Here is a 22299-nt window from a genome sequence, read left to right as displayed (position 1 = left end):
TGGTCCGGGGACTTTTGGTCTCTGGCCCTATTTTAGACTCTTGAGCCCTCAGTCTCTCGTTACAACATGTTTGCAAGGCACTTTGCAGATAAAATTGCTCGCATTCGGACTGAGTTGGACTCCTCATTAACTAATAATAATTTAATTTAATAATAATAATAATAATTTAATTTTTGTGTCGCCTATCTGGCCAAGGCCACTCTAGGCGACGTACACAATTAAATTCCAGTAAAATACAATTTAAAATACGATTTAAAATACATAGCAATACAATACAGTCGACAATAAAGGATTAAATTACAGCATAAAACAGTATGTAAACAACGGGCATTCAGTAATAGTGATAAAAGCTTAGCCCACCCCGGAGGTCCCAAAGGCCTGTCCAAAGAGCCAGGTTTTTAATGCTCGGCAGAATGCATCCAGGGAAGGGGCATGTCGAAGATCGAACGGGAGGTAGTTCCAGAGAGTGGGGCCCGCCACTGAAAATGCCCTCTCCCTAGTTCCCACCAACCTAGCTGTTTTCGTTGGTGGTACTGAGAGAAGGCCCTGCGTGGCTGATCTAGTCAGGCGGCTAAGTTGGTGGTACTGGAGGTGCTCCTTCAGGTAAACTGGGCCGAGACCATATAGGGCTTTAAAGGTTAATACCAACACCTTGAATTGGGCCCGGAAAGCAACTGGAAGCCAGTGTAGATGAACTAACACCGGCGTAATGTGATCACGGCGGCGGCTATTTGTAAGTAAACGGGCCACCGCATTTTGTACCAGCTGTAGTTTCTGGGTCGTTTTCAAGGGTAGCCCCACGTAGAGCGCATTGCAGTAGTCCAGTCGAGAGGTGACCAGTGCATGCACTACCAGTGGGAGCTGATGAGCAGGGAGGTAGGGTTGCAGCCTCCGTATCAGGTGTAGCTGATACCAAGCTGCCCGGCTCACTGCCGAAATCTGAGCCTCCATGGACAGCTTGGAATCAAGAATAACCCCGAGGCTGCGGACCTGATCCTTCAGGGGCAATCTTACCCCATTGAGTTCCAGGTCAACAATACCCAGCTTTCCCCTGTCACCCACAAGCAGTACCTCGGTTTTATCAGGATTGAGCTTCAGCCTGTTTCTTCTCATCCATCCACTCACGGATTCCAGGCACTTGGACAAGGTCTCTACAGCCAACTCCGGTGAAGATTTAAACGAGAGATAGAGCTGCGTGTCATCAGCATATTGGTGACACCGCAGCCCAAATCTGATGATACCACCCAGCGGTTTTAAATAGATGTTAAATAGCATGGGAGAGAGAATAGAACCCTGTGGCACTCCACAAGTGAGAGGCCAAGGGTCTGAAATCTCATCCCCCAATGCTACCTGTTGATGCCTGTCAGAGAGAAAGGAACGGAACCACTGTAAAACAGTGCCTCCTATTCCCAACCCTCCCAGGCGATCTAACAGGATACCGTGGTCAACGGTATCAAAACCCGCTGAGAGATCCAGGAGGACAAGGAAGGTGAATTCTCCCCTATCCATAGCCCTTCTCATATCATCAACCAAAGCGACCAAGGCTGTTTCAGTACCATGTCCAGTCCTGAAACCCGATTGGTATGGATCCAAATAATCCGTTTCCTCCAAGTGTGCTGACAGCTGATTTGCCACCACTCGCTCAATGATCTTGCCCAAGAATGGTAAATTCGAAATAGGGCGAAAGTTGTTCAAAACTTGGGGATCCAAGGAGGACTTTTTCAAGATAGGTCTTACAATTGCCTCCTTGAGGGCTGGTGGCATTACACCCTCCTTCAAGGATGCATTTACCACCACCCTAATCCCTTTGCCCAATCTTTCTTTACAGTTCACAAGGAACCATGATGGGCCAGGATCAGTCAGACAAGTGGTAGGCTTTACAGTTGAAAGTACCTTGTCCACATCCTCAGAAGGAAGAGGCCGAAACAGATCCCATGAAACCGGATTGCAGCTGGCCAACTCAGGATCATCTATCGCATCCACGGCATACGGAATCGAGTTCTTTAGGTGTTCGACTTTATCCGCAAAGTGCTTTGCCAATTTGTCACAGGAAGCCTTAGAATGTTCCAGGGGTTCCTGAGCGACTGGACCGACCAGGCTTCGGACCACCTGGAACAGCTTCCTGGGACAGCACTCTGCGGATGCAATAGAGGCAGCAAAGAAATCCTTCTTTGTTGCCTTTGTTGCCACCTGGTAGGCAGCTATTGCTGCTCTAACCTGTGTCCGAGCATCTTCAGAACGGGATTTCCGCCACCGGCGTTCTAGTCGTCTCACCTCCTGTCTCAGACTACGCAACCGGGGTGTGTACCACGGTGCTGTCTGAGTTATATTCAGGGGGAGATGTTCCCGAGGCTTCCTCTGGTCATTTTTCTATGGATACTTTTCAGCCTGAGGATGTGGACAGGATTCCGGGAGAATCGAAGGCCACTACTTGTTCTCTTGACCCTTGCCCATCCTGGTTAATCAAATTGCCAGAGTTGGAGTGATTGGCTGGGTGGCATATTTAATTAACACCTCCCTAAGGGAAGGGTCTATGCCAACATTGTTGAAAGAGGCTGTGATAAGACCTTTGTTAAAGAAGCCTTCGTTAGACCCTGCGGATCTTAACAACTTCCTCTCCCCTTTTTGGGCAAGGTGATTGAGAGGGTAGTGGCTGCTTAGCTCCAAGTTTTCCTGGATGAATCATACTATCTAGACCCTTTTCAATCAGGCTTCAGGCCTGATCATGGGAGAGAGACTGCCTTGGTTGCCCTGCTTGATGACCTACGCCAGGCATTAGACAGGGGGAGTGCATCCCTGTTAGTGCTGCTGGACCTCTCGGCGGCCTTCAATACGATCAACCATAGTAATCCTTCTGGGCCGTCTAGCTGGGATGGGATTGGGAGGCACTGTTTACTACTGCTCCACCCCCCTGGCCATTGGCCTACGGGGTACCTCAGGGTTCCATTCTGTCTCCCATGCTCTTTAACATTTATATGAAACCGCTGGGAGAGGTCATCCGGAGATTTGGAGTACAATGTCATCAATATGCTTTAAGTTCTTCCCTTACAATTCCCTCCACAACCTAGAAAATGCAGGGCGCGCACCTGTATGACTTGGCAGCCATTGTGTGACTGGTGCCCACAGTGCTGTCTCCAAATTCCAAATGTGCCTGCTGGCCCCCAAACGTTAGCAACCCCTGTAGCCTCTCACCTTCATATCCTAGCAAACCTGGCAGCCTGTAAGGTGCCATAGGATTCGTTAACTTTTTGCGGTAGCACACTAACATAGCCAGTGTTTTTGAAACCCAGGAAAATGTCTTAATGTTCCCTCCTCGACTCTGTTATTTTAACAGACGCCGTCGGGCAATGGTTGCTTTTCATTTTTCACCGGGGGGGGGGGAGAGATTCTCTTTGCATTCCAAACTGTGGCAGAGAATGTGACTCGTTTTCTTTGTTGTTTGCAGGAAATTACTACAGTCAAGGGGATATTCGTAAGAAGGAACTCCTGGAGAGTTGTACAGTACTAGGGATCCCTCCTTCCAATGTGACTGTCGTTGATCACAGGTAACTTTCTACACTTGAAAGCAGTGGGTCCCAGACTGCGGTCCGCGAGCTTCGTTCAGGTGGTCGGCAACATGTCAGCATTAAATATTTTTTCTTTTTATATGGTGTTTTATGGTATTACAGTGTGAATTCTATGGAATGCGGAATGTAATACAATGAAATACCATATAAGAGATGAAAGAGGCAATAAAAACACAGTTCAGGATCATGCAGCACCTAGCGCAGCACACTGCAATTGCTACAGCAGGCGGGAGAACCATTCAGTGGTCCACCAGGACTACTGGCAATTTTCAAGCGGTCTGGGGTGGGTGAGGTTTGGAAACCTCTGCTTTCAAGGACTGGCCAACAGGACCTGAGCGCAACAGCCTTCTCCGCAGTAATGATCCCCAGCAGCTGGTATGGAAAGGCATCCTGCCTCCGACAGCAGAGGAAGTACACAGCCTTTGTGGCTAGTAGCCATCGACAACCTTACTTATTATTATTTATTTATTTAATTTTTATCCCGCCCTTCCTCCCAGGAGGAGCCCAGGGCAGCAAACAAGGTACTAAAAACACTTTACAACGTCATAAAAACAAATCTTAAAATACATTACTCTCCATGAATTTGTCTAACCCCCTTTTGGACAAATCTGAAGGAGAGAGGGCTGCTGCGCTCATGTCTGGCTTGTGGGCTTCCTGTAGGTCTGTGGCTGGCTGGCCGCTGTGAGAACTGTTTGCTGAACTAGATGGGCCTCTTTGCATGTTCTTCTGTTACTTAAGAGGTCATGCCGCCCTGGGCTCCCACTGGGAGAAAGGGACTTCAAGCCCGCATGCCAAATGTGGCCCTCCAGGCCTCTCTGTGTGGCCCTCAGAACTCTCCCCAGGCTACACCCCTCACTGGCTCTGCTTTGCACTCTGAATGTTTTTGCCTGGCTGAAATGTGTCCTTGAACTCTGATCATGCCTCTTGCTTGTGTGGGTAGAGAGAGGTGTGGGAGGGTGTCTACCAATGTGCTATATAATTGACATCCATTGCTCCGCCTGCTTTTGTCACTGGCCCTGCCCACCACTGGCATGCGGCCCTTGGGAGGTTGCCCAGGGAGGAATGCGGCCCTCAAGCTGAAAAAAAGTTCCCCACTCCCGTCTTATGCGCTTCACATCAGTTTTTTTTTAAGAACAGGACAGAACTGGTGGGAACGGGGTTCAATTATTTTATTTATTACTGCGTTTATATCTTTCACCTTGTTCCCCAAGGAGCTCAAGCATACCTGATTCTTTTCCTCTCCCCATTTCATCCTCACAACAATCCTGTAAGGTAGGTGAAGCTGAGAGATAGTGACTGGCTATCACGTGAGCTTCACGGCTGAGTCAGAATTTGAACCCAAGTCTCTCAGGTCTCAGTCCGATACTCTAATCGCTACAGAAGACACGCACTCCCAAACCCACTGAATGTGTCAGTCCGGATGATGCAATCCCCACCCAATTAGGGAAAGTGAGAAGAAGAAGTGACTCACCCTTGTGGCTTAAGATCTACAGAGGATTGCAAGCCCCAGTGATCCTGTGACTGCCTTGAGCGAGGAAGGTCATGCAGGGCAGGGAACATCAAGGCACGAATGTAAAAAAACATACACTAAATGCATTCCATTTAGATAAATGAAGGCTTTCAGTGGGTGAGGCTGTTAAACAATAGATTCCCACGGAGTAGGGCTGTGGGTGTATAAATTCTCTGTCTAGCCAAATATATAGCGTGATTCAGTGGTGGCTGGTTTCTCCATGTCAGTGGGGCAGTGGAATCTGTTGAAGCGCCTTGGACAGCTCCTTGAAAGTTCGGACTAAAACCCGGAGCACATTCCACCTGCCCCACTGACATGGAGCTGCCAACCTCCACTGGCACGATTTATTCTGCTTCTGACCTTGGGAAATATCAAGCAGCTGCCGTTTCGATCCAGAGGAATATTGCAGGCCTTTCCCCTAAACGTCTGGCCTTTAAACAAAAAAAAGTCTCTAGCCCAGAGATATGGCCTTTCAGATGTTGTTGGACTTCAAATCCCAGGAACCCAAGAAGCCAGCTTGGCCAATGGCCAGGGATGAGAATGTGCTAGAATTCCACCCAATTCGGATACTGAATTTTCCATTTTCATTGCAGACTGGATTTCAATGTCGCAATTTTCTGTGCATGTTTTCGAAAAATATCAAAAACATATTCCTCTAAAACATGAATATTAAGAACTATGACTTCATTGATATTCCCTTTCAAAATATCAATATTAATATCAGAGCTTGGAAAAGTTACTTTTTTTGAACTACAACTCCCATCAGCCCAATCCAGTGGCCGTGCTGGCTGGGGCTGATGGGAGCTGTAGTTCAAAAAAGTAACTTTTCCAGGCTCTGATATCAATATTTTTTGCAAGGGCGGGGGGAAGACAGATCGGTAAAAGCAGCAGCTAGCGGACAAAGAATCAGTACCGGCCTGTTAGGTCGATGGGATGCTTTTGAACTGGCACCAGGCGACAGATCCCATCCCTACTCAGGAATAGTGATGAGAGGTGGAATCCAGCAAGAACTAGAGAGGTGCACATTCCCCACCCACCCTGATCTAAGAAATAACATGCAAGAGACAGAAGAATGCCTCCGTTTAGGTGAGGCATTCCTTCCCCTACAGAGGGGAATGCTGATGGACTCCACCTCCCAGCAGCCAGCATGGCCAACCGTCAGGGATGATGATGGGAGTTGGAGTTCAACGACATCTGGAGGGCTGCACTTTTGCCATCCCTCCTTGTTACCATTTCCCTTCCAAGTGCTGAGATCACTGCACGGGTGCAAGAGTCGCTTCTCCGTTTTCTCCTGTGCCTTTTTTTAGTCTCTTTCTTCTTGATGTTTCAGATTGTGATGCTTCCGGAGCCTCTTTGCTCCAGTGAGGAGGTCCCTTTTTTTTCCCCCTGTCGGTTTTGGGCAATCGAAGCGATTCAGGGATTTCCCCTTACGGGATTGAGCAACAATGGTGCGGGGGGGGGATAGAAGTGTTTCCCTAGAGGAGGTTGGCAAGTGGGGATGGGGGAAGCACACGATAGGAGGGAAAGGGCCACTGGCAGAGCAACTGCTTTGCCTGCCGAAGGTTCTGGGTGCTGTCTCTGACATCTCTAGAGAAGGCTGGGAAAGACCGTTGATGGAAACCCTGGAGAACTGCTGTCAGTGGGTGCCAACAGTCCTGAACTAAATGGACCAATGGCGCGACTCAGTGTAAAGGCAGCTTCCTCTGTTCCTGTTGAAATCAGCCCTTAGTTCAGAACCATGAGGACTGGGATCTTGCTTTATTCTTAGGGAAGGGCCATAACTCAGTGGCGGAGTATTTGCTTTGCATGCAGAAGGTCCCAGGATCGATCCCCAGCATCTCCAGGGAGAGAACCCTGCCTGAAACCTTGGAGAGCTGCTGCCAGTCAGTGCAGACAGTACTTAGCCGGACTATCCAATGGTATGACTGCATAAGGCAGCCTCCTGTGTTCCCCCTCATGATCCCCTGCGACTGGTCTTTAAAGGCGATTAGCCATGCTAGCTAAGCGGGACCTCCAGCCTTGGAGACAGTACACTCTGAAATCCAAACGCCTTGGGGCAGGGTAGCGGTAGTGCTGTGGCCTTCTGGCCCAGCTTTGCACGAGAGTGATCTCCTGTGAATGAGAAGCCAGTTGGTTCCAGCTGCTCTTCCAGAAGGCATCTGGCAGCATGCCAGTCTAGAGATGGACCCTTTCCCCGATCTGTCTATCCTCTTGTGCGGCAGGGGAACTGTTTGCACAAGGGCAGTCTTTGATTATCAGCAGTTGCTCCCCAAAAGCCAGACTCTCTCTCCAAGGCGCGGGCCGACTGCCGGTCCGCCCTGTCGAATGTAAAGAGGAGACATTTCCAAGGGTCTTTTCTGCCCTCCTCCACCCACCCAGCTGAATTAAGTTAGCTTAAAGGAAATGGAAATGGACTGCCTTCAAGCCGATCCTGACTTACGGCGACCCTATGAATAGGGATTTCATGGTAATCGGTATTCAGAGGGGGTTTACCATTGCCTCCCTCTGAGGCTAGTCCTCCCCAGCTAGCTAGGGCCTGCTCAGTTTGCCACAGCTGCACAAGCCAGCCCCTTCCTTGTCTGCAACTGCCAACTGGGGGGCAACTGGGCTTCTTGGGACTATGCTCATGGCTGCACAGGTAGCAGAGCATGTAACCCCTGAGCCACTCACTGCAGGGATGATCTTTAGCCGGCCCGTGACACCCAGGAGACACAAGCGGGGATTTGAACTCTCAGACTCTGGGCTCCCAGCCAGGCTCTCCTCCCCACTGTGCTATACCAGCTAAAAGGAGAAGACCCCAAATCCTCTCACTTCTACAACCAAGAAGAGCGAGCCACCCTTTACAGCGACATCTGCAGTTTATCTTTGCAACAAGACACAGATACATATCAATATTGCAGCTTCTGTCCGATGACGCCCAACCTGGCCCCATTCCCTGCCAGAGAAAATCACAGACGAGGTTTGTGTAGGCGAGTGAGCTCCCCATGCCTGGTATAAACTGTATCCCAGCTGCTTCCATAGTTTTGATGACCTCTGCCTTTGGTTGAGTTTTAATTTCTCTCACTCCTCCATCCCACGAAATTGATCCCAAGCTCTGCACATGTGAACAATTCCATAGCTTTAGACTGAGTCAGACGCTTGGTCCATCTCGCTCAGTGCTGTCTACACTGACTGGCAGCGGCTCTCCAGGGTTTCCGGCAGAGAGTGCAACAACAAGTTTATTGCTCATTAGCCAATCTGCCCATTTGCATACACAATAAAAGTGACAACAAAATAAGTGTCTGCAAAATGCATTAACCCATGATAAAATGTGATTTAAAAATTATACCATTACAACTGGTGAACATGTTTGTTGTTGTTATGTGCCTTCAAGTCGATTACGACTTATGGTGGCCCCATGAATCAGCGACCTCCAAGAGCATCTGTCATGAACTGCCCTGCTCAGATCTTGTAAGTTCAGGTCTGTGGCTTCCTTTATGGAATCAATCCACCTCTTGTTTGGCCTTCCTCTTTTTCTACTCCCTTCTGTTTTTCCCGGCATTATTGTCTTTTCTAGTGAATCAGGTCTTCTCATGATGTGTCCAAAGTATGACAATCTCAGTTTCATCATTTTGGCTTCTAGTGACAGTTCTGGTTTAATTTGTTCTGACACCCAATTATTTGTCTTTTTCACAGTCCATGGTATCTGCAAGCTCTCCTCCAACACCACATTTCAAAGGAGTTGATTTTTCTCTTATCCGCCTTTTTCACTGTCCAACTTCCACATCCATACATAGAGATTGGGAATACCATGGTCTGAATGATCCTGGCTTTGGTGTTCAGTGATACATCTTTGCATTTGAGGACCTTTTCTAGTCCTCTCATAGCTGCCCTCCCCAGTCCTAGCCTTCTTCTGATTTCTTGACCATTATGCTGCCTTCTGTTTACATCCTCTCTGCTGATTCTGATTGTCTGGTTAATGAACCCTCCCCTCTCCCTTCCTCCTCCTCCTCCTCCTCAAGCACAAAACCCCAGTTTGTGTTTGAAGTGGGAACAGGCGGCAGAGAGATTTTGATTCCTACAGGAAAGTAGGTCAGTGGTTTCTCAGTGTTTTGGGTTTTTTATTGCACTCGGCAGACCAGTGTGGTTCTCGTTTAGGAGTGAACTCCGCTGACTCTGCAGATGGTCAATTTCCTCTTCCCAGAATCCAGTCCTCAGACCGAGCTCCTCCTGTAACCCCTGCGGCTTCCCTGCTGATTGAAAAGCAGGCAAATATTTAACGAAGGGCAGCCCAGGAGGTGGGCAGTGTTGGCTTTGAGTTCCAGCCTTGCCAGGGTCACAGGCAACTAGCAAGCAACAGACGAACAAAGACAAGTATGCTGGCCCAGAATAGAAAAAAGGCAGGATATTTTAACGAGGCTACAGTCATTTCTGCGTCCAGCGCTGGACAGGTTAAGAATGACAGCACCCTTGAAAGGTCCACGGCCAAATCTGGCTGGCTTTGAAAGACAAATGCACGGGGGATCGTGGTGTCAATGGCTGCTAGCCAGGACAGCTGTACTCTCCCTCTACTGTCAGACTGATTGCCAGTTACTGGAAACCTCAGGAGGAGAGAGTTACTGTGGCGCTCAGGTCCTGCTTGTGGGCTTCCCGTTGGGGCAGCTGGTTGCCCCCTGTAATAAGAACAGAGGGCTGGAGTAGATGAGGCCCTCTTGGCCTGCGCCAGCAACCCAGGCTCTTGCACTCAGTCTGGGAGGTTCACAGCCTTCACAGTCCACTTCCCTTTTAAATTTCCAGGAATTCTGTCCTGCTGGCCAGGACTGTCGGGAGTTGTCGTTCAAAACATCTGGGGGCACCTGGTTGGGGAAGGCTGACTTAATGACTCTTCCAGTCTGGTGAAAACACTCTACAGGCCAAAACTACTGTTTCTGCCCTCCCCCCCATGGCCTTGGCAAGGAAATTCCCAGACTTTTTTTTTTTTTTTTTTAATGGAAACAGAGTTTGGCTCAAAAGAGCTGAACAGGGCGAACTCTGAGCAGCACAGACAACAGGCGAGGAGCTTTGCTTGCCAGCAGTTCCTGGAAGGAACGGAATTTCACAACCAGTCCCGCGCAGATGGGATGCTTAGTTTAAGAGAGGGAAAACATTGTGTGGTTTAACGCAATGAGGGACCAGTTTTCTGCGGGAGGATGTTGTGCTGTCGGTCGCATAGAAGCACAACCGCTTCACCGGGAGGGGGCAAAACTTGCAAGCAGCCACAAACTTCTTCCCAGCCTTTCTGCCCCTGCCCCCACCTGAATCCATTGCCAAGATTTTAGGCCATAAGGAATTATGCATCACAAGAACATCAGAAGAGCCTGGCTGCTGGGTCAGGGCAAAGGGGGCCCATCTTGTCCAGTGACCGGTTCTCACAGTGGCCAACCAGAGGCCCCAATGGGAAGCCCAAAAGCAGGGTCTGAGAGCAACGGCAGCTCTCCCCCCACTTGCGATTCCGAACAACTGGCATTCAGAGACGAACTGCTTCCAACTGTAGAGAGAAAACATAGCCATTGTGGCTCATAGCCACTGATAGCCTGGATGGATGGATCGATGGACTGCCTTCAAGTTAATCCCAATTTATGGCAACCCCGTGAATAGGGTTTTCATGGTAAGCGGTATTCAGAGGGGGTTTACCATTGCCTGGTGACTGGCAGTGACTGTCCCAAGGTCACGCAGTGAGCCTCATGGCTGTGTGGGGATTCAAACCCTGGTCTCCCACATTGTAGTCCAGCACTCTGACCACTATACCACACTGGCTTATCCTCCATGAATTTGGAGGACGTCAGAAGAGCCCGGCTGCTGGATCAGGCCAAAGGGGGCCCATCTGGTCCAGCATCCTGTGCTCCCAGTGCCCAGCCGGATGCTCGAATGGGAACGCCCCAAGCAGGACCTGAACACAAGAGCAGCGCCCTCTCCCCACCCATGATTACAAACAAACTGGTATAACATAGCCCTTGTGGCTACAAGCTATTGGCAGCTTTTTCCTCCCCCCTCCCTCCACTCCCCCCTCCACATGCACCCGTTAGTATCTGAAAAGGAATAACTGGATAAGCTCTAGAAATAGAAACTCCTTTGCAAAAAGATAAACATGATGGCTTTTCGCCCAGCTGATGAAAGAGAGTGAAACCCATGAAAGGGTTAAGATCTCCTCCTAACCTTTCCTGGCTTTGCTGCCTTCCCACCCACCCCCTTTTTTTCTTTCCTTGATGAGCCAGGGCCATGTGACTATTGTAAACAGCTTTTGAGGCTTCCTTGCAGGCCAGAGTTGAGAAACTGCAGTGCATGCTGGAAGCGCAACTGGGGTTACTCTAGATCGCGGGAGAGGAGGAGGAGGAGGAGGAAGCTCTGGTGGCAGATGGTGTGCTAGTTCCTATGGCCAAGCCCGTTGGGTTGCACGATGTTTGCATTAGAGGGAGAGAGAGAAAGAGCCAGCCGAAAAATAATTTTCAAAACCCTAAAGATCGCTTGCCTTGACTCCGTTCAAACAGCCGCCTTTCTTCCTCTCAAAGAGAACTTGGCTGCTCCCAGAGGAGACCATAGCTCAGCGGTAGAGCGTGGAGGAAGGGCCGTCGCTCAGTGGTGGAGCAGCTGCCTTGCATGCAGAAGGTCCCAGGTTCAGTTCCCCAATGGTATCTCCGGGTACACCGGGAGAGAATCTTGTCTGAAACCCTAGAGAGCCACTGCCGGTGTGAACGATACTGAGTGAGATGGGCCAACAGTCTGACACGGTATATGGCCTGTGTCCCTAGGAGACCGGTGGCTTTGAGCCCTACCCAGTCGTTGCCGTAACCGACCGGCGGGATTTATTTACGATTGATTTTATTTGTTTCGCATGTTAATAAACCGCTTCGCAGCCCAAGGCCGTCAAAGCGGTGTGTGAGAAGATTAAGAAAAAAAGAAAAAACCGTAAAACTACAAGCAATTAAAGCCATTCCTACAGATGCAGTGTTAATATTCCATAAAATGACTGGGCCACACCCCTTGGGGGAAGGAAGCCTTCTTAAACAAAAATGTCTTTGGTAGGTGCTTAAACATCATGTCTACACGCTTGGCGCCTGGCTAACTTTGGCAGGTAAGGGATGCCAGAGGGCTGGAGCAGCAACCTGGATTGTGACTGGCGGTCCGCACTTTTGGGAGACTTGTGCCTTTTATTTATTTATTTAAAATATTTCTATCCCGCCCTTCTACCCTATAATAGGGCACTCAGGGCGGCTTACAAAACTAAAATCAAACCTGTACATAATAAAATTGTAAACAGTAAAATCACATAAACATTAAAATACCTAAAATATGAACTTGTTCCTGCCATGCCCTTGCGCGCCCATCGATCCTCATCAGCAAGCCCCCGAGACACTGGCGTCAGACGAACGCCAGATTTCACATCACGATAAAGCTGTTGTATCATCTCCGAGAAAAGATCTCGGGCCCCTTGCCGGGAAATGGTGCATTTATTCATGATGATATTGCGCAATGACACAAATCGTTGGAAGGCGCTGATACTTGGAAAGCATCCCGCAAAGCAGGGCACATCCTGAGAGTGGGAGAGGGTTTCTGTTGTCGGCTCAAGGGCTGCCTAAGCAAGAGGCGCCCAAGGGCCAAACTTTTGCAATGTTTAATACTGGGCTTGCCTGCTGCCATTTTTTTTTTTAAACTCCTGGGCATATTTGAGTTGTTTTAACTTTCTTCCCCTTCAAGTTTGTTTGGTTGTAGCTCATTGTTTGCCCCTGCCTCCATTTCCTCTTCCTGTTTTCTTGCGTCATGATTATATTTAGATTGTAGGCTCCTCAGGGCAGGGAACCTGGCCTCTCGTTCTACGTAAAACGCTCTGACAGCGTTGCGATTTTTGCAGCGGAAGGTCATGCCATCAAAGAGCCTTGGGCAGCAGTGGAGTTTTTGTTCCTTGTTAAGCATTCAAGTTGAGATCTCATCCAATCTCAGCGTAGGGGACCTTAGGCCCAGGGGCTGAATGTGGCCCTCCAGACCTCTCTATCTGGCCCTTGGGACACATGCCTCGCAGGCACCATCCTCGGGTGCTTTTGTTTAGCTGGGATGCGCCCACGAACTCTGATAATGCCTGTCACTTTCCTGTTTAGAGAGATGGGGGGGGTTGCCATGTGCAGAAAGCTCCATGCACTTTCTGTGGCTGGAACATGGCCCACTGAGCCACGGCGAAGAGCCACGTCTGTTGCTCCGCCCACTTGTTGCCTCTGGCCCCACCCACCTCCTGCATGCAGCCCCCTGGAAGGTTGCCAGGGTGGGAATGCAGCCCCCAGGGCTGAAAAATGTTCCCCATCACTGGCCTGTCTAATTATCCTGCTCCTTTAATCGTGATATCCGGCTTATTATCTGAATTACCCTTTTATTACCCGAATGTCACAGAAAGTTCCCGGAAGATCTGATGAATGTTACCTATTGTATCTTCTGTCATGTCAGAATTCCCAGGTTGCAGCTAAAGTGCCCAGTTGATGGCTGAAGATAACTTTTAATCTTTTACCAGGGCTTTTACACCGGAGTGTAAAATGCTTCTATATTACACTATAACTATATTGCATTTTATATGGCACTAGATTGGACTGTATTTTATTTTGTTCAGGATTTTAGGTATTGTGTTTTACATGAGCTGGTCAGTGACTGAAATCTATCTATCTATCTATCTATCTATCTATCTATCTATCTATCTATCTATCTATCTATCTATCTATCTATCTATCTATCTATCTATCTATCTATCTATCTAGTATTGTTTGTAATTTAACTATATTCATATAAGGCTGGCCAGCAACATGGCCCTCTCTGTATCTGGAATACGTGTTAAGCTAACCACAGGGCATTCCTGGGTTAAGCTGATGCAACTTGAACTTTAACCTCTTGCCTCATGTTCTGCCCCGGCATCCTGTCCAGTTTCTGTGACACCCCCCCTCCCCCTAGTCTTTTGGCATTGATTTAGACCTGTAAATGTTGGCCTGTAAATGTTCTGAGTTTTGCCCGTTTCATAGCCATGTGATTCATATCTTGGATCTGTTGCAGTGAGGGGGTCGCCTAGATGAGAACATAGAAAACTGCCTTATACGGAGCCAGGCTATCTAGCTCAGCATGGTCTGCACTGACTGGCAGCAGGTTCCAGGCCCTGCTTGTCAGGGACTGAACCTGGCAAAGCAGGGGCGCTGCCACTGGACTGTGGCCCTTCTCCTAAAAATAAATCAAGATTCCAGTCCTCATGGTTCCGAATGAAATGGGAACATCCAAACCTGACTTGCTGTGAGTCAGAGTATTGGTCCATCTAGCTCAGAGTTGTCTACACCAGCAGGCAGCATCCCTCCACGGTTTCAGGCAGGGGTCCCTTCCCACCCTACCTAGAGATGCTGTCAGGGATTGAACCTGGGACCATCTGCATGCAAAGCGGCACTCTCTAGGCTAGCCACTGATCTATGGCCGTTCCCCACATCACAGGACAGGAAGCAGGGGCGTGGCAGCGCATGTATGTGGGGTGCGGTGAGCTCGCCCCTTGGGGCAGGCTCCCAAGGCTGTGTTTAAAGTGCTCCTATATTTCCCTGCCTGTGAGTTAACCCAGCAGACGCCGCATCCCTCCCAAGCTCCAGAATGGTGAAATCTGATTCCTCTTGGCTGTGCTGTTGGGAAACTCACTGTGTCCCTTAGGTCAGGATGAGGCCCCTGGCCAGTGTCAGTGTGGGTGCGTTTTGACCAACAGTTGTGCCGATGTTTTCTTCCCATGTTTTATGCAACAGTGCCATCGTTTGATTGGCTGGCGGAGATGAAGCATCTCCTACTCTCCCTCATTGGGTTCGGAAATGCACCAGCAGGGGCTAAACAATCTACTGCTGTGTCAGGGCAAAGGGGGCCTGTCTGGTCCAGCATCCTGTTCTCAGAGTGGCCAACCAGATGCCCCAATGGGAAGTCCGCAAGCAGGGCCTGAGCACAAGAGCACTCTCCCCTCCTGCGGTTTCCAGCAACTGGGATTCTGACCGTGCAGGCAGAGCGGAGCCTTCCTGGCTAGTAGCCATTGATACCCTTTTCCGTGAATTTGTCTAATCCCCTTTTAATGCCGTCCAAGTTGGGGGGCATCGCGACTCTGTAGCTGGGGAGGGGGTTTAGTGGCTGGGGGAGAGTCCCAAGAGCCTTGGCCGGCTCCTTGAGAGTTGGACTAAAACCCAGAGCGGATTCTGCCACCCCACTGACATCAGAGCCGCCACTGGTCTCTAGGCCCATATAGAGAAGCCTGAAGGGTTACGCTGTGGGCCTGACATCTCCATACCCTCTTTTAGCCCCTACAATGTCTGGGACCGCTTAGGCCGCTTTCTACCCCCCACCCCACAGGGCAATCTTTCAGGTGGGCTTTTGCGGCTCTCGCTTTTTCTCTGCAAGTTAATTTTGGATCGCTGTAGCCTCATCGCGCTCCCCAGGGGATTTCCATCTGCCACCTCCAGCTGTTGGTTTCCATTGAACTTGAGTGACCCTGGTCTGTCGAATCTAGTCAAAACCTGCCCAGCAGCATTTGAGAGGCAAACTCAGCATGTCAGATGTGCTGCAAAGGTTGCTTTAGTAGTGGGGTAGGGATCCTCAGGGCCGTGGAGGGGCAAATGTGGCCCCCCAGGCCTCTTCACTTGGCCCTTGGGAGTCTCCCCAGGCCACACACCGCTCACCAGCCCTGCATCGTGCCCAGTAGCATAGTTGCAAATTCAGAAGTGCAGGGTCCTTTCATTATCATCATGCCATGCACCCTCACAGCCACACGTCCTCTCCCTCGAGTCTCCCTTGATCTCCATGTCATCTCATGAGTCCACGCTCCACTGCAACAGACGTCCCTAGGAGCCAGTCAGCATGAAAGGGGAGGGTGTGTGTTAGCTACTGAGAAGAGTCTTCTCAGGTGCTGACTCCCCTCCTTTCACCCTGATTGGCACGAAAGGACAAGGATTCTCCTCAGTGGCTAACATGCTCCCTTTTCATGCTGATCGGCTGATCCTTAGGGACCTAGCTGGGACCCTGCTCCCAAAAAAAGGAACAGGTCGACAAGCCACCGCCACCCTGGACAACTGCATCCCTGATCGCACTTTCCTTGAGTGGTTTTGCCTGGCTGGAAATGTGTCCTTGAGCTCCAATCCTGCCTGTTGCTCATCTGGCTAGATGATCCAGATACAAAAGTAAAAATGTCATCCCTTGCTCCTCCCACTTTTGCCCCTGGCCCCACCCACCACTGGGATGTGGGCCCCAGAAGTATTAGACCCCTCTAACCCTGTCTCCGTGCCCACTGGTTGGTCTCAAGGCCTTTAATATGAATGTATCAAGCCACCTTTTCCGGGCAACAGACCCTTGGCCTGCCTGTCTCAATATCGTCTCCTCTGAGTAGCTCTCGGGAGTCTCAGTCAAAAAGTCTTCCCCAGCCCAACTCCCATGAAACCCTTTTTAGCTGGAGACGCTAGCGGTTGAACCTGCGATCCTCTTCCAGGGACGGAGGAGGCATTTGATTCAGTTCACATTGAAACAAGCACCTACTCAATTCTCACTTTCCAAAAAAGGAAGAGAACCGCAACACAGTCATCCTTGGAAATCTCCACCGCGCTGAATGTTGCAGTGCGGATCTCCAGCCAGATGACACCAACAGAAATGCTATAGGCAAGCGTAACAACTGCACATATCAATGCAAACAGCCTGCAGATATGCATTATATTACAGCAGTGGGTCCTAAACATTTTTTCTTGCAAATTGCTGAGGGTCTCGGCGGCCCACTTCATGATTTCCCTGCCTGCTGTAACAATTGTCATGCGCTGTGCTAGGTGCTGCTTATATTGCCTTTTAGTTTTCTTACTGTTTGCATTCCACAGAATTCTAACTGAAATATAGAGCACACGTTGTAAGGAACAAAAGGACCAATGAAATCACAATTAAAAATCCGTATGAATATTTAATGTGGCACATCGTGAACCACCTGAAAGAAGTTCGCGGACCACTGGTGGGCCACAGACCACTGTTTGGGAATCCCTGGCTTGGGGGAAGTTGGTTTGCAGCAAATGTGTATATTTATCAAAATTGCATACAAATACGTGTACGTTAGTCAAAATCCCCAGGAAAATGCTGGTGAATTTTCATGTGGACTTTAAAAAAAAAAAGAGAAACGGAAATATTCCCCCGTCGCCACCCTCTCCGTGTAAAACCTAGAGCTCTGAGCCCTTCACCTTTGAACAGGATGAGGGACTTGGACACTTGAGTCCTACGAGGAATCCTGGTTGAAAGAGCTAGCTGTGCTTCTCTTGGAGAAGGGACAACGTTAGCTGGAGTCTTCAACGATCTGCAGGGCTGTCTCCCACAGAAGATGGAGCAGATATGTTCTTGTCGCTCCAGAGGGCAGGACTATAGGACCAAGGGATGGGAATTTCAAGGAAGCGGATTTCCACTAGACGTTAGGAGAAACTTCATAACGGTACGAGCTATTCAGCAGTGGGACAGCCTGCCTTCAGAAGGCGGCAGACTCTCTCCTTCACTGGAGACCTTTCATCAGAGGCTGGATGTCTGCCTCACAGGGATGTTGTAGTTAACAATATTTCTGCACAGAGCAGGGGATTAGACTCAGTAGTCTCTAAGGCCCCTTTCAGCCACATGGCTTCTATCCAATGTTAGTCATTCTCAGGGTAGACCCACTGAAATTAATTGACATGGCTAACTTTGGCCTGTTCATTTCACGGGGTCCGGAGAACTTGGTTGTATACGACCCTAAGATTCTGTTGTTCATTTGAAGCCACATTACACTGTCTCAGTCCATTGAGACCCCATTTATTGACTCTGACTGGCAGCAGCTGTCCAGTGGGTGGGCCTCTTCCCCAACACCTGCTAGCTGAGGACCTTTTAAGAGGAGACAGCAGGAACTGAACCTGGGGCCTCTCTTTGTTTTTGCTGTTGTTATTCCCAGGGATCTTCCAGACCATCCATCTGTTGAATGGGACACGCGTCTGCTCTCCGCTCTGATTCTTGAGCATGTCAAGACCAACCGGATCAACCTGGTAATGAAAAGTCTCCTCATTCTTTTAGGGTGGGGAACTGGGGGGGGCATATGCGGCCCTCAGGAAGTTGTCAGCAGCTGCAGATGGAGTCCAGCAACGGGGGGGGACACACAGAAGTTTCCTCCATTCTTGTTTTGGGGGCTGCTGAAAGTTGGGTTGCTGAGTACTCCAGACACTGTGTCTTGGCCCTGAAACTACCTTGGGAGGTCCATTTGACTCCACTTTTCCCTTTCTGTTTTCCTGCATCTTGTCAAGACTGCCTTATTTCGCTTGCGTAATTTGCTTTCCACAATCTGCTTTCCACAATGCTTTCCGTGGTGGATTGTGAATGTTAGTTCTTCATAACAATTTTTTTTTTAAAGGAAAGTGCGTCTTTGGTTTCTTTTGATTCTTATTTCTGTTGTAGTAAAGTTGTGTTTTGTTTTTGATTTTTTTAAAATGTTTTTGCATGGTCCTCAGGCGGAAAATGGTGCAGGAATGTAATGGTTTGAAAACACTGAGACTGATGAGAATGCCTTTGAAACCACCGGGTGATATCCACTCAAGTCATGCTCAGAGGAGACCCACTGAAATCCATGGACTTAAGTCCACTGATTACTCTGAGTAAGATCATCTATAGATGTCACCCAGTCTATTTTATTTATTTAAAATATTTATGTGCAGCCTTCCCTTTGAAATCAGAAGGCAGCGTACGGCAACAAAGTAGGCACGCTGCATGGAATCCTCCAGAGTGCATTCATTGACATGGAAGTGCATTGAAGCGCACACCGTAGCAATCTCCATAGCTGTTAGAGGGTGAAGCTGTTCCCTTCTCTCTGCTCTGCGGAACCCCCAGGCGAAGACAATGGCAGCCAACGGCTTTCCGTTTCAACCACACAGTTGAGAAGTTGCAGGGTGGACTGTGTAGCCTGGTCCATGCACCGGCCAAAGTGGAATCCGTGAGTGCAACCACTGCTTATCCAGCCCTCCCAGGACAGAAGACCAGTGAGGTCAGATGAGGTGGAAATAACTCGTGGTGAGCTGGAGGGGGAAATTCCTTAGATTCCCTTGCAGGATAAGTCACACAGACTAGGGGAATCTCTTGTTGACTAAATTCCTCTGTCATCTAGAACCAGCAAGACCGTCTTACAGCCCCAGCAGGTTCTGAAACGCGAAGATTGATCTGCACTGTGTCGTCTCCCTGTTTTTCACCCCCAGCTCCCACCCTCCCCCAGTGGTGTCGTCAGTCCTTCTCTCAGCCAGCCCGGGAGTCAGTGGGAAAAGTTAAGTCTCGCCTGGGGAACCGCACGGGGACAGTCTTCATCCAAGCACAATACCAGATAGTACAAATGTGGAGGAAATCTTGGAGTTTTACGTCCTCCGAGCCAGATCAACATTTATGGAACTTGGGAAGGAAACACAGGAAGCGGTCTCGTACGGAATGAGGCCATGCAGGCTCTGCAGAAGGCCTTCAGTTTGTTTTGTTTGGCCTCCTGAGTAATGCTTCTCCCTTCCTCGCTGTTTGGAGGCTGGAATGTGGCGGACAGTTGCATACAAGGCCCCAGCCCCCTTGTGACAAGGTTCCTCCAAGATATAACCACGGAGCCCTTGATGCTCGTTGGAATCCCAAAGGTTCCAACACATCATGGCCACTAATGCCCTTGAAGGCTTTGCCGCCTGCTGAAATGTCTGGGCTTGGTAATCTTGGATAAGTAGGACTCGTTCCCAGGAATCTGAGATGGCCTTTGAATTGCTCAGGCTCAAGAACAGCCAGCCCTAAAGATCTCTATAAAGGTGGAGACAAATTGCTGAACATGGGACACTGGAGCATAGCAAGCTGCCTTATACCAAGTCAGGCCAATGGTCCATCTCGCTCTGTATCAGCGACACTGGCTGGCAGCAACTCCCCAGGGTTCCTGCAGGGTTCTGTCCTAGCCCTCCCTGGAGATGCCATTTTGGACTAAACGGCGTGCAAGGCAGATGCCACTGAGCTACGGCCTAAGAGTCTGCATGTGCATGGTGTGTGTGTGTGCCAGCTGCGGCCACACCCACTTTTGTTTTGGCCCCACCCACTGCTGCCATGTGGCCCCAGAAGGTTGGCCATGAGGGAATGTGGCCCTTGGGCTGAAAGAAATTTCCCCAGAACTTGTATGGAGGGCAAATTTTGTCCTAGGATCTGCTCCAAAGCCCTTGCGGCTGTGGAACTTTGATACAAGTCGGCTACATAAACTGGCTACATAAAGTCGGCAACATCAGTACCTCGGCACAGTCATTAACCAAAATGGAGATAATAGTCAAGAAATCAGAAGAAGACTAGGACTGGGGAGGGCAACTATGAGAGAACTAAAAAAGGTCTTCAAATGCAAAGATGTATCACTGAACACTAAAGTCAGGATCATTCAGACCATGGTATTCCCGATCTCTATGTATGGATGTGAAAGTTGGACAGTGAAAAGGCAGATAAGAGAAAAATCAACTCATTTGAAATGTGGTGCTGGAGGACAGCTTTGCGCATACCATGGACTGCGAAAAAGACAAATAACTGGGTGTTAGAACAAATTAAACCAGAACTATCACTAGAAGCTAAATGATGAAACTGAGGTTATCATAGGGCTCATCCAGACGACTGTAAAATGTGTGACATGATCGCTTTGTGTTTTCATTATTTTTCAGTCGTCCATATGACACTGCACGCTTTTGCACATTTTCGCGCAGTTAAATCCGCTCCTGCAACACTGCAAATCATGCGATTTGCTTTTTTAATTATTGGCCTATAAATGGTTTGCTAGAGCGTCTCAGCCACCCGCAACCATAGAGACTGGTGGTCTACTTTCCTAGACATGACACATCGTTACTTGCTGTTCTGGAGAAATAAGTGGAATTGCAATCATGTCTATCTCCAGAAACGTTAAAGGTAGAAAAGCATACAGTCGGTTTTGCGAAATATCGCAAATACAAACAAACGAAAATAAGGAATTATAGGCATATAAGTGGTTTGCATGTTTCTTTTATCAGAGGGAACACCGCCAAGCCTGTGCTGGACGCTGCAGTGCAGATTGACACAGCAGCACGCGGGGCTGTTTGCCCGCATTCCCTGCCTGAGCCAAGAGCGGCCACCCGTGGGGGGGGGCTGTTTGCTTCCCTCAGGGGCAGCATTCCTGCCACCAAGCTGCATAACGGTCCGGGGCTGAACCCTGCAGTGAATGAGCCCAAGGGTTATAGGGGGATTCGCCCGGCGATTACAAGTGCTGATCCCTTGCACTGCCCACAATCCCCCTGGATGGTCAGGGGCACCTGGCTACACTCCCCCCCCGGCCGGCGCTGCTCCAGAGTGGTGAGCAACAAGGAACTCCATTACAGCCACTACTACCAAACCATCAGGAAACTCAAACTTTCGCATTCGTACGTTCAAGCGCATGCGCCTTGTTGTGCTTTGTTGCAAAGGGGGAGAGGAGCATACGTCATATTTTTGCGGACCAATTGGCTGATAGGGGGGATTGTTATGGGCGGAGCTGGGAAAAAGCGAGAAGAAGTACAGGTCCTCTCGCTGCGTGTGTGGGTGCAAAAAAAGCATTTTTTTTTTATTGGGAAAGAGCGAACAAACAGGCAAAGTGAGGACTGTCAGATGACGAACCAGATACGGAAAACGTGGATTATCCCTCTCCGTTTGGATGAGCCCATACTTTGGACACATCATGAGAAGACATGATTCACTAAAAAAGACAATAATGCTTGGAAAAACAGAAGGAAGTAGTGGACTTCCAGGAAGGGTTGCTTTGCCTGTGCTGCCTCTGAGCGAGCTCTCGTCTCAGAAGAAGCTTTTTCAGCTTTAAAATTAGTCAGAACGCTCTTTTTGACTGATAAAGATTTTCTCCCGGGCAGGGAGAAATGTAGAGATCAACCCCAAAGCCTGTTTTTGTGGGGAGGACTGGATTTCATTTATTTATGAGAGAAAGTTCAAACTGCAATGCCGGACGGACTTTCATCAAGCTCTAGCTGATTACAGCGACACATTTATCTTTTCTTTAAAGAAAACGGACTTTAACAGGCAGATAAGCATCCTTCTTTCTATCTTTTTTCACTTGGCTTAAATTGGTGTAGCAAAAAAGAGATTTGTCAGTGAATCAGCTGTGAAGAACTTCTAGGTGAGGTTTGGCTTTTCTCTTTCACTAACGAAATTAAGGAGGAAAGAAATCGAAAAAGCTTATCTTTG

The 22299-nt window shown here is 49.1% G+C and overlaps 1 protein-coding gene across 1 annotated transcript in view; it reads left to right on the top strand.

Moving 5' to 3' along the window:
* PIGL (phosphatidylinositol glycan anchor biosynthesis class L) overlaps window positions 1-22299 on the top strand; it is a 41404-nt gene that overhangs the window by 1142 nt on the left and 17963 nt on the right. The window contains exons 2-3 of the mRNA XM_061604891.1: window positions 3446-3545; window positions 18017-18107. Coding sequence (XP_061460875.1) covers window positions 3446-3545; window positions 18017-18107 — 191 coding nt within the window. The remainder of the gene's footprint in view (window positions 1-3445; window positions 3546-18016; window positions 18108-22299) is intronic.

Source organism: Rhineura floridana, chromosome 21 (assembly GCF_030035675.1).
Source record: "Rhineura floridana isolate rRhiFlo1 chromosome 21, rRhiFlo1.hap2, whole genome shotgun sequence".
Lineage (NCBI taxonomy): Eukaryota > Metazoa > Chordata > Lepidosauria > Squamata > Rhineuridae > Rhineura > Rhineura floridana.
Note: the sequence above shows the minus strand (reverse complement) of the source record. Positions and strands in the feature narration are given on the sequence as shown.